Source organism: Dasypus novemcinctus, chromosome 13 (assembly GCF_030445035.2).
Source record: "Dasypus novemcinctus isolate mDasNov1 chromosome 13, mDasNov1.1.hap2, whole genome shotgun sequence".
NCBI lineage: Eukaryota > Metazoa > Chordata > Mammalia > Cingulata > Dasypodidae > Dasypus > Dasypus novemcinctus.
Window position 1 is genome coordinate 101251139 of NC_080685.1, and position 14261 is coordinate 101265399.

At 43.5% G+C, this 14261-nt stretch overlaps 1 protein-coding gene across 1 annotated transcript in view; it reads left to right on the top strand.

The window, feature by feature from the left end:
• The first annotated feature begins 7585 nt into the window (after positions 1-7585).
• KCNK2 (potassium two pore domain channel subfamily K member 2) overlaps positions 7586-14261 on the top strand; it is a 126925-nt gene continuing 120249 nt past the window's right edge. The window contains exons 1-2 of the mRNA XM_058275219.1: positions 7586-7990; positions 10878-11188. Coding sequence (XP_058131202.1) covers positions 7945-7990; positions 10878-11188 — 357 coding nt within the window. The 5' untranslated portion in view covers positions 7586-7944. The remainder of the gene's footprint in view (positions 7991-10877; positions 11189-14261) is intronic.

The following is a 14261-nucleotide window of genomic DNA, read 5'->3' on the forward strand; positions in this document are numbered from 1 at the left end:
TTTAAAAAAGGATGTTTTGACTTATCTAAATTTTCAAAACTAAAAAGGGACGAAGAAGTACCATTATAAAAAGGAGATTCTTTTTTACACTAAAAAGTCTTACCTTTCTTCATATTAGTGTGTGTTTATGTTCTGTTATGAAGAAAATATTTCAAGCTGTTGATAAAGATATTGCTAAATGTTATATATGTTAGGGTGACTTTAAATTTCTTTAATTAAAGAATTTGCAGGTTTACAGAAAAGTCATACATCAAATACAGAGTTCCCATATACTAACCTGTAATATCACCTTGCATTAGTGTGGTACATTTGTTATAATCCATGAAAGGACATTTTTATAATTACATTATGAACTATAGTTATTGTGTGCAATAGGGTTCACTGTGCTGTACTATGTTGTTGTTATTTTAAATTTTGATCCTTGTAACAAATATTCAACCTAAAATTTCCCCTTTTAAGCACTTTCACATATATAATCTAGTGCTGCTAATTACTTTTCACAATGTTGTGTTACCACCACCACTGCTCATTACCAAAACTTTACAATAAACTCAAATAGAAACTCCATACAAAAATTTAAGCACTAAGTCCTCATTCCCTATCCACACCCTGTCCCCTGGTAACCTGTATTCTAGATTCTGATTCTATGAGTTTCTGTATTTTAATTATTTCATATCAGTGAGGTCATACAATATTTATCCTTTTGTGTATGGCTTATTTCACTTTACATGTTGTCTATAAGATTCATCCATGTTGTCACATGTATCAGAAAATCATTCCTATTTACAGCTGAAAAATATTCCATTATATGTATATACCACATCAAGCACATTCATTGACTGATGGACACTTGAGTTGCTCCCATCTTTTGGCAATTGAGAATAATGCCTCTATGGCCATGTGTGTGCAGATAACTGTTTGAGTCCCTGCCTTCAAATCTTTTGGATATATATATTAGGGTGGCTTTTGTTTCATGAAATGAACCTGTTGATTTTGATGAGTTTTGTTAAGTTTTTGGGGAAAATAACCTTTTTTTTTTTTCATTTTTTCAGGGTAAGGTACTTTAATCTGAAAACCTCTCAGTCATCCAAACATGTTTTATTGAGTAAAGACAAGGACATCATTTTCTGAGCATCATTCTTTCTTTAGCATGTTAACTTCATGATAACAAGGATTTGGTGTATCTTCTTTACTACGTATCTCCAAATGCTGGAAAATAACGCTTTCCTAGTACACAGTAGGTTCTTAATAAATACTTTTTAAAAATGAATAATTATATTTATTGAACCATAAACTGCATAAAACATTTAGGCAGTGTAGCAAGTGGAAAGAGCCTTTGAGCTTGAGAGTGGATATTGACATGTGCCAGTGCCTGCTGTGATTTGCCAATCCTGTTGGTAAAGGCCCTGAGAAGCCATTATAATGCCTAACTTCTTACTACTGCAGAAACTGTGGGATAGAACAGAGTGATTATGATGTGGACTATGGAACAGACAGTCTCAGTTCAAGACCCTGCCCCAATTCCAAATAGAAATAAGTCCTTGGGCAATATACTTTGCCTTTTGGTGCTTCCAGTTTCATATCTTACAATGGGACAAAAATGGTATCTAGTTTTTTTGAGGAGGATTAAATTAGTTAGTACATGTAATGTGCCCAGACCATTTTTGACACATGATAACCATTCAATATATGTTAATTTTTTTCTAACAAATCATCAATCAGTTTGAATATTTCCAATTTATTGCCTCTCAAAGGGGTACTCTATTTTTAAAGAAGTATAATTGGTAGAAAGTGCTCTCAGATTAAGCTGAAATCTACTTTCCTATGACCTCACAGTTGCTGTGAGTTCTGCCTTCTATTTAGAATAAATTTAATGTTTTTCCCACTAAGCCTAGTACTACTGAAATATTTGGAACCAGTTCATCTCCCTGAATCTCTCTCTATCCTACTGCCCAACCATGCTCCCGCTCCAAAATATGTCTTCTCTCTTGGGGACATTTGGCCCATTGTGTTCAGCCACTTCTTCCATGACATGCTTTCTTGTGTTTGTTTTCCTTCTCTCTCAGCCCTCTTACAAAATAACATGCAGAACTGGATGTGATTCTCCAGCTGTGCTTTAACCAATTGTGGGACTATGAGCACTGACATTTCAGAAATCTCTCAATGTAGCCTAAGGCGGTGTTGACAGTCAACACTTTTAACAACCGTTACTCTGTGGGGGGCTGCAGGGGGTAGAAGTAATGTCCAACCTGAAAGGCTGCTGGTCCTAGTGCTGGGGCAGGAACCTGGGGGCCATGGCTTTGCCAGGTGTTAATCTTTGAGTTTCCAGATTTAATTCTTAGAGGTTGTATCAGTTACCTATCACTGCATAACAAATTACCCCAAAATTTATAAGCTGAAAATAACCAACATGATCTCCTAGTTTTTGTGGATCAGTAATTGGGAGCAGCTTATTTGGGTGGGGCTGGCTCAGGATCTCTCAAGAGACTCAAAATAATGTCTTGCAGGCTGCAGGCACCTCAGGGCTCAACTGGAGAAGGACCCACTTCCAACTTCACTTACATGGCTCTTGATAGCTTTCAGAAGATCCACTTTCAAGCTTACTCATGTGGATCTCTCCACAAGGCTGCCTTGTAACATGGCAGCTGGTTTCCATCCAAGGCAGAGATCTAAGAGAGAGCTAGAGAGAACCCCCAAGAAGGAAGCCACCAGTCTTTTTATAAGCTAACGGTATAAGAACAGCCGATCACTTCTATTGTTTTCTGTTCATTAGCAGCAAGTCAGTAAGTCCAGCCAACACTCAAAGGGAGGGCATAAAACAAGGGCTTGAATACTGGGGGGCAGAGATAATTGGTGGGCAACTTAGATACCCCTATAGGGGTCATTTTGTTCTCACTTTCTCCAGTTTCTTGCAGTGTGATATTTTAATTGGACTTTGATTTCAATTGTCAGAAATCTCAACACAAACTGTTTTATACAAAAATGAAAAGGGAATAGCTAAAAGTGTGCTTTGGCACAGGGGACTGATCAAACACTGTCACCCGGCCCTGGTCACCTTGGTTCCATTGCTCTGTATTGGCTCCATACTCAGGCAGCATCTACTTTCCCATTAGGCTTTCAGGGTCAAGTTCATTGTCTCTTTCCCAGGTTCCCTGGCGAAAGTCCCTTAGGTTGGGAGGATCACAGGTTCATGCCCAAATTATGAGAGAATCACTACTGTATGGGCACACACTCCACTCCTGGCCAGGGATGTGTCACACAAGAAGCACCACAGTGGTGATAGGGGAAGGTAACGGCCCTCAAGTGACCACATCAGGCAGGCATTCACTATACTATCATCTCCCTCTTGGAGTTCGTAGTTAACTAAAGGCTCTAGGAAAGTGCCCGCTTCCTCCTTCACCACCCACTGCCCAGTTCCACATCCAGTGGATCACAGAGTCCTGCTGGTCTGCTGCCATCCCTCACCTCCTCTCTCCCACTCCAACCAAGCCACTGTGAATCTATCAGCTGGACTAAAGCAAAATCCTCTAAACTGGATTCTTCACATGCTTACATTTTTTCCCTCTTCTGCCTGTTCTCCACGTAGGAACCAGAATGATTGTTTTCAAATGTCATCTGATGAGGTCACTTCTGTGCTGAAAATTCATCAAAAAAGTCCCATTAATCAAAATCCTCATGCTGCATGACCTGGTCTTTTTCTACGTCTCCAGCTTTATTGCTGATCTTGCTCTCGGAGCTCCCCAAATTCTTTGCGCTTCTTCCTGCCTCAGTCTTGTCATATGCTCTCTACTCTGCTAAGGAAGTAGTTTCCTGGCCTTATGCTGCTCCTCTCCACCCTTGCTCATCTTGAGGTCTCAGCTGTGATGGCACTTTTTAAAGACAGGCTTTCCTTGACCTTTATTTGGCCCAGCAGTACCTAGTACCTTCTCTTCATGGCACTTGTCAGAATTTTTATTTTATATTTGTTTCATACCTAAGGCCACAAGTCTCAAAAGACAGTGACCTTGTTATATCTATAAATCTCATATTTGGAATGTAGTAGACACTCACTGTTTGCTGAAGGTTATTTATTCTTCTTCATCTTATCCTTGTGCAATTGTACTACCCCGAAGATGGAAAGTCTCATTATAGAGTTGGATTTTGTTAGTGGCCTTGTTTGGTCAGGAGCTCCTCGGTTCACAGGGTCAGGTGAAAGGAAGCACAGGGTAGACTAAAATTATTTTAAAGACTTACCATGTTGAACACATATATGTTGTCTCACTTTAATTCCTACAACAATCTTTTGTGAATTTGGTGTATTAACTCTATTTTGTGGATGAGGAAACTGATGGTCAGTGAGATACTGTGACTTCCTCAAACTCAGATGGTTCAGAAATGACAGCATACCTACAGAGGTAGGTATAATTCCAGGAATTATGGAAATTATGGGAAAAGACAGTGGCTTGCTCATTAAAAAAATTGTTTTTTTTACTGTGGCACTTTGGATAGACCAAGGTCAAAAAGCTAAGTAGATGTAAAAGTAAAGCCTGGTATATTTCATGTAGCTAGTTGGAGCAGAACAACAGCTCTAAAAGCATGGGAATGTGGTTAGTGTAGAATTCAGGGGAGCTACAAGCTTTTATTGTATATTTCACTTTTCCTTTCCATCAGAATAAAGTGAAGGGGCGTTCAATAGTCACACAGCATGAGGAAATAGATTCAACTTAGCCTTTCTAGTATACTTTTGATGGCATTTGCATATATTAAATAACATGGACATAAAATTGAATAGGATAAACCATCCCATTTCCTTGTTTCTCCAGTTGCAGTGATACCCAAACTTGTCTGCTTCTTTCCTATCATCTTATTTCAAATGCCCTAAGTGGGTGTTTGGCTCAAGAAGGCTCTTAAAGGGATAGGAGTGTCTAAGGAGAGGGTGGTGGTAAAAAGTGGAGCAAGAGGCAGGTGCTCGGTTATTTCAGCTTATTAGTGAGGCAGAGCCTTCAGCTTGTTGGAACAATTCCTGTTAATGTTCCAATTGGGGGGACATTTTTAAATTTTAACCTTTCTGTTGGGGACAGCCACCTCCCTCAACTCCCTTCACACATGTGATACTGACCTGGGGACAATGCCACGGGGAAATTGGACAGCTGCTACGTATGAATTGATAGGGAATGTTAGGGAAATGGCAGTCACCTTTTTAGGATCCTGGTGAGTCTTAGGTCCCATGAGTCTGAGACGTAGTGTTGCTGGAAAAAGGGAAGCACTCTGCAGGTCTAGGGAGTTATCACCCACTGTAAGGACCACTAGCCAGGCATTTGACGGAGGACCAGTGCTGGAGCAAGGTGTGGTGACATTTGCAGAAGACCTAAAGGGAACAAAAAGCAAGACCAAGTTGTTGCAAAATCGGGGAAAAGTTTAAAAAAGAATATTCAAAGTGTTTGCCGACCATTTAGTCTAGAGAACAAAAAGCTTGAGATAGGGTAAAAAGGATTGTAAAGGTAATGAATCCATCTGAATTCCCACATAGATAGGAAACCCTGTTTCCAACCATGTGTAAGGGGGTCAGGTGAATATCAGCTATTCACTAGCAATCATTCTTTCACTCAGATGTTTATTGAGCACATATTTAGTATCAGTCACTCAACTGGTTGCTGGGGATATGTCAACTGAGAGGTGGTGGTTTATGCCCTCACTGAACCTACAGTCTAGTTTAAAGAAACAGCATGTGACAAGTGCAAAGGCAGATGTACAAAGATTCCCGGGAAGCAAATGGCAAGACATGGGAAAGCTTCCAGCCATGGCCCTCTGAAGAGTAATGCCCGGGTGAAGCTGAGGGGAGGATTGGGGAAGATGTGTCGAGGGAGGGTGGGAAAGCACCCACAAAAGCCTGGAATGTAAAAGAGGGGCCAGACAACAAGCGCACTCAATATGCCCTAGAGAGTCTGGGATGGTTTTAAGTCAGGGATTGAGAAGATCAGATTCACACTTAGAAAGAACATTATTATTCTATTTTTATTGCAAGCAGAAGTCACAAAAAATGTGTTTAAATTTCAGCAGGACGGATAGTAGGGAGATATTTTGAATAAGGGAATGAGGTGCCAAATCTATTCCGGAATTTAAAAGATAAATGGCATCTGTATCATTAAGGGTCACAGCCTTGAGAAAGCCTTACAACATTCCTTCTGCAGTCACGAGGCTTTCGGCTGTACCTTACCTCCCTAGCTTCTCGCATCTATAGCGGACTTCTCGAAACTGGGAAAATACTCCCATCTGGCCGAACGACAGTGCCGGAAGATAGATTCTCAAACGGCTGTGGGGGTGGGAGCGTGGAGGTCAGTAGGGGATTCCAGCCGCACAAGTGGGAAGAAAGAGAGTTTACTCCGCGAAAGACTCAAGTTCCGCCACCTCGTAGGTGTGCGGCGAGAGCACTAGCCTAGGACAAGGGCCACCTCCCGTCTACGCGATTTCTTCCCTGCTCTGCAGGTTTGGCCCCCGCACCCCTGGCGCGCGCTTCGGGTCTAAGCGGGGACTGGTACCTCCCAAACTGGGATCTTGATGAGTGCAGTGGGAGGTGGCAGGTGGAGAGGAGAGGTGGGCGCAGACTTAAGGCTCAGGTCCGAGCTCTTCGCTGCTTCCACTGAGAACTCTTCGCAACTTCTGTCCCCAGCAAAGGGGACTTGCCCCGAGAGCCCAATTTATTTTTTCCTTTCCTTCATCCAGTCCCCCGGCATCCCTCGACGTTTCACCTAGACTCGGGATGCTTCCCCACCTTCTCTGGTCGGAGACTTTGGGCTGGTCAGAGCTCCCCCTCCAGGTCAAGCACCCCGGAGGTGGTGAGGGCTGCAGTGGCTTGATAACCTTCCCCCAGGCGTAGCCTGGAAGGGACCGGTGGCCTCATCACCTCTCCAGGGGTCCCAAAGGGCCTACGTGGGCACTTTCCTGGAAACCCCTCGGCGGCCACGGCGGGGGGGGGGGGGGAACCCCGGTTCCACACTCTGCGCCTCCACAGGGCTGGGGATGGGACGCAGCACAGTGTGAAACGTCCGCGGGAGAGAGAGGATGAGGATCTGTGCGGGGGGCGGCGGGAGCAGAGGGGAAGGGTCGGGAAGGGCGGCGGCGGGCGAGCCCAAAGGCTGTGCCCCCGGGGGGAGGCGGGCTGCGGGGGCACTTGGGATCGGAGCGCCAGGCCGGAGGGGGGAGGGGGGGAACCCGGGCGAAGCCTGGGTTAGGAGGGGGTGCGGAGAGGCGAGCCCAGGCGGCGACCCGGAGAGAGAGGCGGAGGCGAGCGGGAGGGAGTTCCGAACCGAGGGAAAGGAGCCAGCGAGAGGAGCCCGCCCGGAGAGGGGAGCGCGGAGGGCGGCCGATCTGCGGGCCGCGGGGCGCTCGGGCGCCGGGACCGTGCCCCACGCCCCCCTGCGCCGCACGCGGAGGGCTCGGAGCGGGGCCACACACAAAGACATGCGAAGAGGCGCCGAGCGAGGCTCGCGCACAAAGACGCCGGGGCGCACGGCCGCTCGGGCTGCACCGCCCGCCCCCGCGCCGCGGCGTGCAGGGGCCCGCGAGCGCCGAGCCCGGGGCGGGGCGCGCGGCGGCGGCGGCGGCTGCGGAGCGGCGCGGGCCCGCGGGCGGCCGCGCTCTGCGGGTGACCCCGCCGAGCCCAACTTGGCCTCGGCCTCGCCCTCTGCCCGGCACGCCGGTGTCCCCTCCTTCCCGCGATTTCGTTTCTTCTCACGCTTCCACCGCCCCCCACCCCCCTCCCGCGTCCAGCCCCGCGCTCCGCACCTTGTAAAACAAAGCGGGGGAAAATGCCTGCCCGTGCAGCTCGGAGCGCGCAGCCACTCTCAGAATAAGAAGTGAGTACAATGGCGTGTTTGTAAAAAAAAACAAAAAAACAAAAAAAACAAAAGCTTCAAGTCCGTCTTTTTTTTTTTCAAAAAAAACATTGTGAATGCTGCATGCCTCATGCTTCCCAGCGCCTCGCGGGAGAGAGCCGGCTATAGAGCAGGAGGTGAGACCCCCCCCCCGCCGCACCCCCTCCCCTCCACCTCCCGCCCGGCGCTCTCCAGCCCCGGCTCGTCTCAGGAGGGTTGCAAATGCCCCGCTCCCAGCAAACGGACGTTTGCCACCTTCGTTTCCCCTCCACGGTGTTGGCTCAGAACCTGGGTTTTGAGGCGAACCCATCCCCGGATCCTCTCCCGGCTGCTTCTCCCTCCCTCTCACCTGTGCCTGGGGATTTTGCATCTGCCTTTGGTACGTGCTTGGAACACCTCGGGGGGGGAGTTTCCGACCGAGGAGGAGGGCCAGCCCTGGGGAGTAGCCGACGGGCAGGACGCGTGGTGACCCTGGTCACACTTGTTGCCCGTTGTGTGGTGGGACAGACGGTGGTGCTGAAAAAAGCTCGTTTCTCCTGGTATCCGGTCGCCAGTCGCGGCCAGAAGCGAAGGAGGCATACCTGGGTGAGGAGACCAGCATTCCGAGAGGACTGTGATCTGCTGGTGGCGGGGGTGGGGGGTAGGAATGGTCCTGAGGGTGTGTGGAAGGGGTGAATCTTCAATCCCTTGTTCTAAGGAGCCCCTCTGCCTGATCATTCATCCAACGAGGCGGTGGAGACACCGAGGTTCCTCATCCTGGAGGGAGAGGAAAGGCTGTTGTTTCTTATTTTGGAATTTCATCAGAGTTTCTGCCCATTCTGTTGGCCACATGTTCATTTTATGTATTTCTTCTAATTAACAATTAAAACAAGAGTGAGGCTCCATCAGGAAATGTATTAGCCTAATTATACATATATATATACACATATATGTCTGTAATAATTATTATTAATACCTGTCCCCTTACCTCTAAAGCATGTAATGCTCTGCTTATTTGGGATTGGGATTTAAGGGCATAAAGGTAAATAGTCTTAGGTTTTCCAGTTCTATAGACTAGAAAGCACTAAGGTGAAAGATCAGAAAAATGATAACAGAGAGAACTGGAGAGGAGAGACTGGAAAAGCTTTCTTCAGGGTGATAATTTGAAGCTTCTATGTGAGTTTTGCTTATTTTATTCCAAAGATGGTTTAATTTTAGATTATGACTTTTATTTTTCACTCAGACTCCCTAAACAGTTTGGGAGAGGGGTTTTAGATGACAGTAATTTTAGATATTATCATCACTTCTATTAAAACATTTTTAATGAACAAAGCTAACGTTAAATACATGCAATGTGCTCACTTTTGATAAGTTGCCCTTATCTACACTGCGTTTTAAACGTGCCTACTAGATTGTGGTTTTATTTAGAGCAGGTGACTGTATCAGGAGGGAAACGTGTACCTACCTGTATGTAGTATGTTGAACTATAGGGAATTGCTGTGATAGACTCTACGTATGTGGAATCTCCACTCTGAGCCATGGGGACAATAACCTCATCACAGCTCTGACTTCATTTAAGTCAGAACCAAGGTTTGCTGGCTGAGAAACCCTCTTTCATCTGTCATCATTTTACAATACTATTTAGGCCTAGTGCTTCAAATAATTTTGTTTGCAAAGCTTCTTTTTGATAGGCAACTGAAGATTTATTTTATGAACTTAAACTATGGTACATTGAACTCATAGTGGTAGTCAAGAGGGCAGAGGAGGTAGCCATGAAAAAAATTGACACTGTTCTTTTTATCAAGTAATTTCAGGTTCCTGTAGGGAATGCAATTCCATGGGAATTCCTTACATACTTACCTAAAAGTATCTTTTAGGTCAGGTTGTCATTTTATAAAACCTGTATTATATATGCTACAGTAATTTATTTCTATCTGGCCATTATTCTGGTTGAATTGGTATGTGTGTGTTTGTGTGTGCAAGTCCCCTATTTTTTGGTCATTCCATTAATCTTTTAATTCAACATTGCCATTCCAATCAAATGTTCTGTAGTAGATGGTTTCCTCTTAGGAAGTGGAAGTCTAGTATTGCCTGTATTTTCTAAAAATAAATCCATTAATGATATTTTTTGAGATTAATAATAAATGGATTGAGTCACTTCAGAGAACATGGGAATTTATAAAAGAACACATAAATCCTCTCTAATGGAGCAATTAGCCTTGTACAGAACATGTAGGGTCTAAGGTGTGAGCCAAGGTTTTAATTTTTTTTCTTTGGTAATTGTTCACTTTTGCAATGGTAGGAATGTGTCTTTTTTTGGTTGTACCTAGGATTGTGCCACAATGGGTAGCATTAGCTTATTTTTAAAAAGTGTCAGAGTTGAATAATGAAATATAGAGAATGATTAATCATGAGCCCACTTTGGAGGATAGGTTAAAAAAATAAGTATTGTGTTATTGAGTAATCTATTTACCATCATGTTTACCAGATAATTACTGATTATTTCCTTTTGCAACAATGTTTGGATCACAATAATTCACCTAAAATCCAATTCCCTCATTATCATGAATTACTAACAAAAATAGAAAATGTCTTTTATATGAATTGCTTGTGGTATAGTGGGTAAAGTTCTTGAGAATAGAAATAAACCATGAGCATTCTTCATGATTATTACTGTATTAAGTTTAGTACTGTCAAGTCTTGGAAGTTCAGTAGGTATTTGGTGGTTGGCATGGTGAAGAGATATTAAAAAATGACCAAGTTTTAGGAATGAATATGGAAAACCTCAATCACCTTTTATTATTTTAAGTTTCTTGGTCTGCCTCCTGTGCTTCCTCTCCCATCTGGAACCCCAATAGCAATGGAGAGTGAAGTCCCAGCCCCTTTCCCTTGACCCCTTATATAAGGTGCTGGATGTGATGTTCTCAGTTTCTATCAGGAGAGAAAGTGGAGTGCAGCCCATCTCTGCTGACTCCCTAAAGAAGCAGCCCAACCAGTCCCTCTCAAATCTCCTCCAACCTAACCCTCCTTCTCTGTTGTTGTCAGTGGCGGCACCTGACTTGCTGGATCCTAAATCGGCCGCTCAGAACTCCAAACCGAGGCTCTCGTTTTCCACGAAACCCACAGTGCTTGCTTCCCGGGTAGAGAGTGATACAACCATTAATGTTATGAAATGGAAGACAGTCTCCACGATTTTCCTGGTGGTTGTCCTCTATCTGATCATCGGAGCCACCGTGTTCAAAGCGTTGGAGCAGCCTCATGAGATTTCACAGAGGACCACCATTGTGATCCAGAAGCAAACGTTCGTCTCCCAACATTCCTGTGTCAATTCGACCGAGCTGGACGAACTCATCCAGGTAATGGCACGAGAGGAGTTGTTACTCCATTTCTTTGAAGGAGAAAGGAAAAGTGAGAGTAGGAGGAGGCAACCTGTAGCACAGTGAGATGCTGGCAGGGACCCGATTCCACCTCCCCTTTTGGTGCACACCACTTCTTTCAGTTCCCTAGTTTTCCTTTCTGCTTTTCTTCTTCCTTTTCTCACTTCTGCCATCTTTCCTTCTCTTTCACTTTTCCCTCGCACTGCTCCTTCTTGTCTTCTGCTTCAGCCTTTCTATAGTTCTTTCCTGTTGTCTCTGCTTCTTGTCCTTTTGCCCTGTCTCAGAACTGCTGGAGGCACCCACAAGAATGGGTTACTTGTCCTGAGTCCCTTCTGGTTTGATGATCATTGCTCACTAAGAAAAGATTTCTGAGGCAAATGGGAGGAGAAGAAGAGGCAGGAAAGTGCTATAATCTTGGCAGTGGCCACCGTGAAATAGAACAGAGGAGCTTGTGGTGTGACCTTCATGTGGTGGGTAGCCCTCCTGACTAACTGGTGCTCACTTCTTTAGTCTAGCCAAGGTATAACTGAGATAACTACATTTTATAAGTATCTAGGGAGAAGTGATTAATTATTGCTTCTCTAAATTCCAACTAAAAGCAACTTACTACTATATAGAAAAACAGAGTTTTTGAATAAAAATTAATTTAGTTTTTATTTACTCTATAATAGCAGAACAATATCCTTATGGAAAAATGTTTGTTTTAAAAGTTAATTCCAAAAGGATTTAAAACATTGTTAGGCTCCTCAAAGTTAGCTGTATTTTTGCTGTAGATTTCTTTTGCGTAAAACAATCGATTGACCAAACCAAGAAGGGTGGTCAAGAAGAAAGCCCTGGATTTTCTTACAAGGAGAGATCTGACTGGTTGGGGAAACCATTTGAATTGTACACATATATTCATTTTCCTATAGAACCTACTCTTCATATCTGGCTTAAGTCAAATTGGATTGAAAATTTTCTGCGCATCATCTGAACATGTTTTTCTTTATTTTGTATTTGCTTTCACATAATTTGAATGAGTTGAAATAGTAGGCAAAGGGAAAAAATGATTGGTTTTGAGCAGTTTCTTCTTCTAAGACTTTTCTTCCCTATTTCCTCTTACCTTGGATTCCCAAATGCTACCTCAGCCCTTCATAGATCTATTTATTAAAAACATAATAAATTCTTATTCAGTGCCTTTTATTGAAAGCTGTCACAGATAATATTCTCCTACCCTTTTTAGACAATTCTTCATCTCACTGGCTTGATTTAAATTTTGAAGAGTCTTCACATGGTTATATACTGAGTTTTTTTAAATCACATTTAGATGCTGGTGACATTTTCCATATTGACAGTGAATCTGAAACTAGTATTACTCTCCTAATCACCCCATTCTCCACTTCTCCATTTGATCAGTTTCATGCTCTCTTTATGGTCCATAGTCTTAAGGGGACTAAAAATCTTTGAAGAGTCCCCTTTCCCTCGGGTTTTAGCAGAAGAACTCTCAACTCTCTTGGTGGAGGCAGCATGGAGTAGTGGTAAAAGCACAAACTTTAGGATCAGATAGGATAGGTTTCAAACTCTTGATGAGTACTTTACTAAACATGTCATTTGAACAGGTTATTTTCCTCTGTAAGCCTTAAATGATCTATCTGGAATGAGGACAGAGCACTTATCAAGTACGGTTATTATGAAGAGTAAGAAGATATTCTGTGGAAAGCATTTAGATGCTCTAAATGTGTGAGGTCTCTTTGTAGTTTGGATGTTCCCTCTCTTCTTCCTTTACTGGGTTGTGGCCTCTGATTCAGGTGGTTGCAGCCTTATCCTTTGGAGTGAGGTGGTTGGTCTTGGACAGGAAAATAAATGACAGAAATTTCAGGACAATGCTGGGGAAATCCTGTGTAAATGTGAAAATGGTCTCACTCTTCAGTGTTACCCAGATGCGTTCAGAACTCTAAAAATAATTGAAGGTCATGGCAGGTGGGGCAGTCTGGAGAAGAATGCTGGTCTTTTTGCTACACTGTTTTGGAATGGATGCAAACAGAACTCAAATATGACCTATTTTATTTTTCTAAGCTGCACGGGTTATCCATTTTAGCTTTATTAATATTTACTGCTGATTGAGTATTTTTATTTCTTACAAATCTTTTTTGTGCTTGGTCAGTATTTTTCAGTGCAAATTTGCCTATGATTTAATGTCATATCACACACCTTCAGAACCCTATGGTTTTAAGAAATTATTTTTTCCTTCTTGAATGTAATTTCTGTTGATGAAAGAACAGTGTGTAAATGGGGAAAAAAGCAAATGAGCCAGTAAATATTTATTAGAATTACTTTTCACTCACAAGATCCTCATAAATTTCCCAGTATCCACACTTACTTTCTCATTTAATCATCCTTTACAACCTCATGAGTAGATTTTAGGCAGTAATATCACAGCAGTGAGAGTTAGGAAACTGAGACTCAGAAAGCATTATCAGGATGAAAATTCCCTTCTTCAGAATCTTGACTTGGCATTATTCCCAGGAGCCTCTGCTCTTTCAGAGCTCAACTTCTTTCAGTGCTGAAGTGGAAAAATAGCTGGCATGGTTAGGAATCCAGTTCTAATCTTGGTGGAGAAGAAGTTCCGGATTCCTTTTATGAACAGTGGGGAAGGCAGAGCAAGTGGGCAGTGAGACCACAAGGCCCAGTGGCAGGTGCAGTTAATTTAATCTGGCCCCAGGCCCCAGATTATTAATTACCTCTCTGGATGCACTATCATATCTTGAGTCCATGCTGTAGTTGTGTCACAGGTTGGGGGACAGGGAGAGATGGAGAATGAGTTTTAAGAAGTATGAGAACAACTGCTTCTCCCATTGTAGAGTCACAGCATGCGTGTTGGTCCTAAGTACTCTTTTGATACTAGCCTTTCACGACAAGACTGATAAGGAGGCAGAGATATCAAAACAAAGAAAGCTGTGCGGGGTTGAGGTATTTGGAGTAGTATGATTTTAAAATCCCAGTTCATTAAACTAGTGTGATGCCCGTATATAAAAATATATGAAACACTTTCAAGCTTTAAGAGTCGTGATAC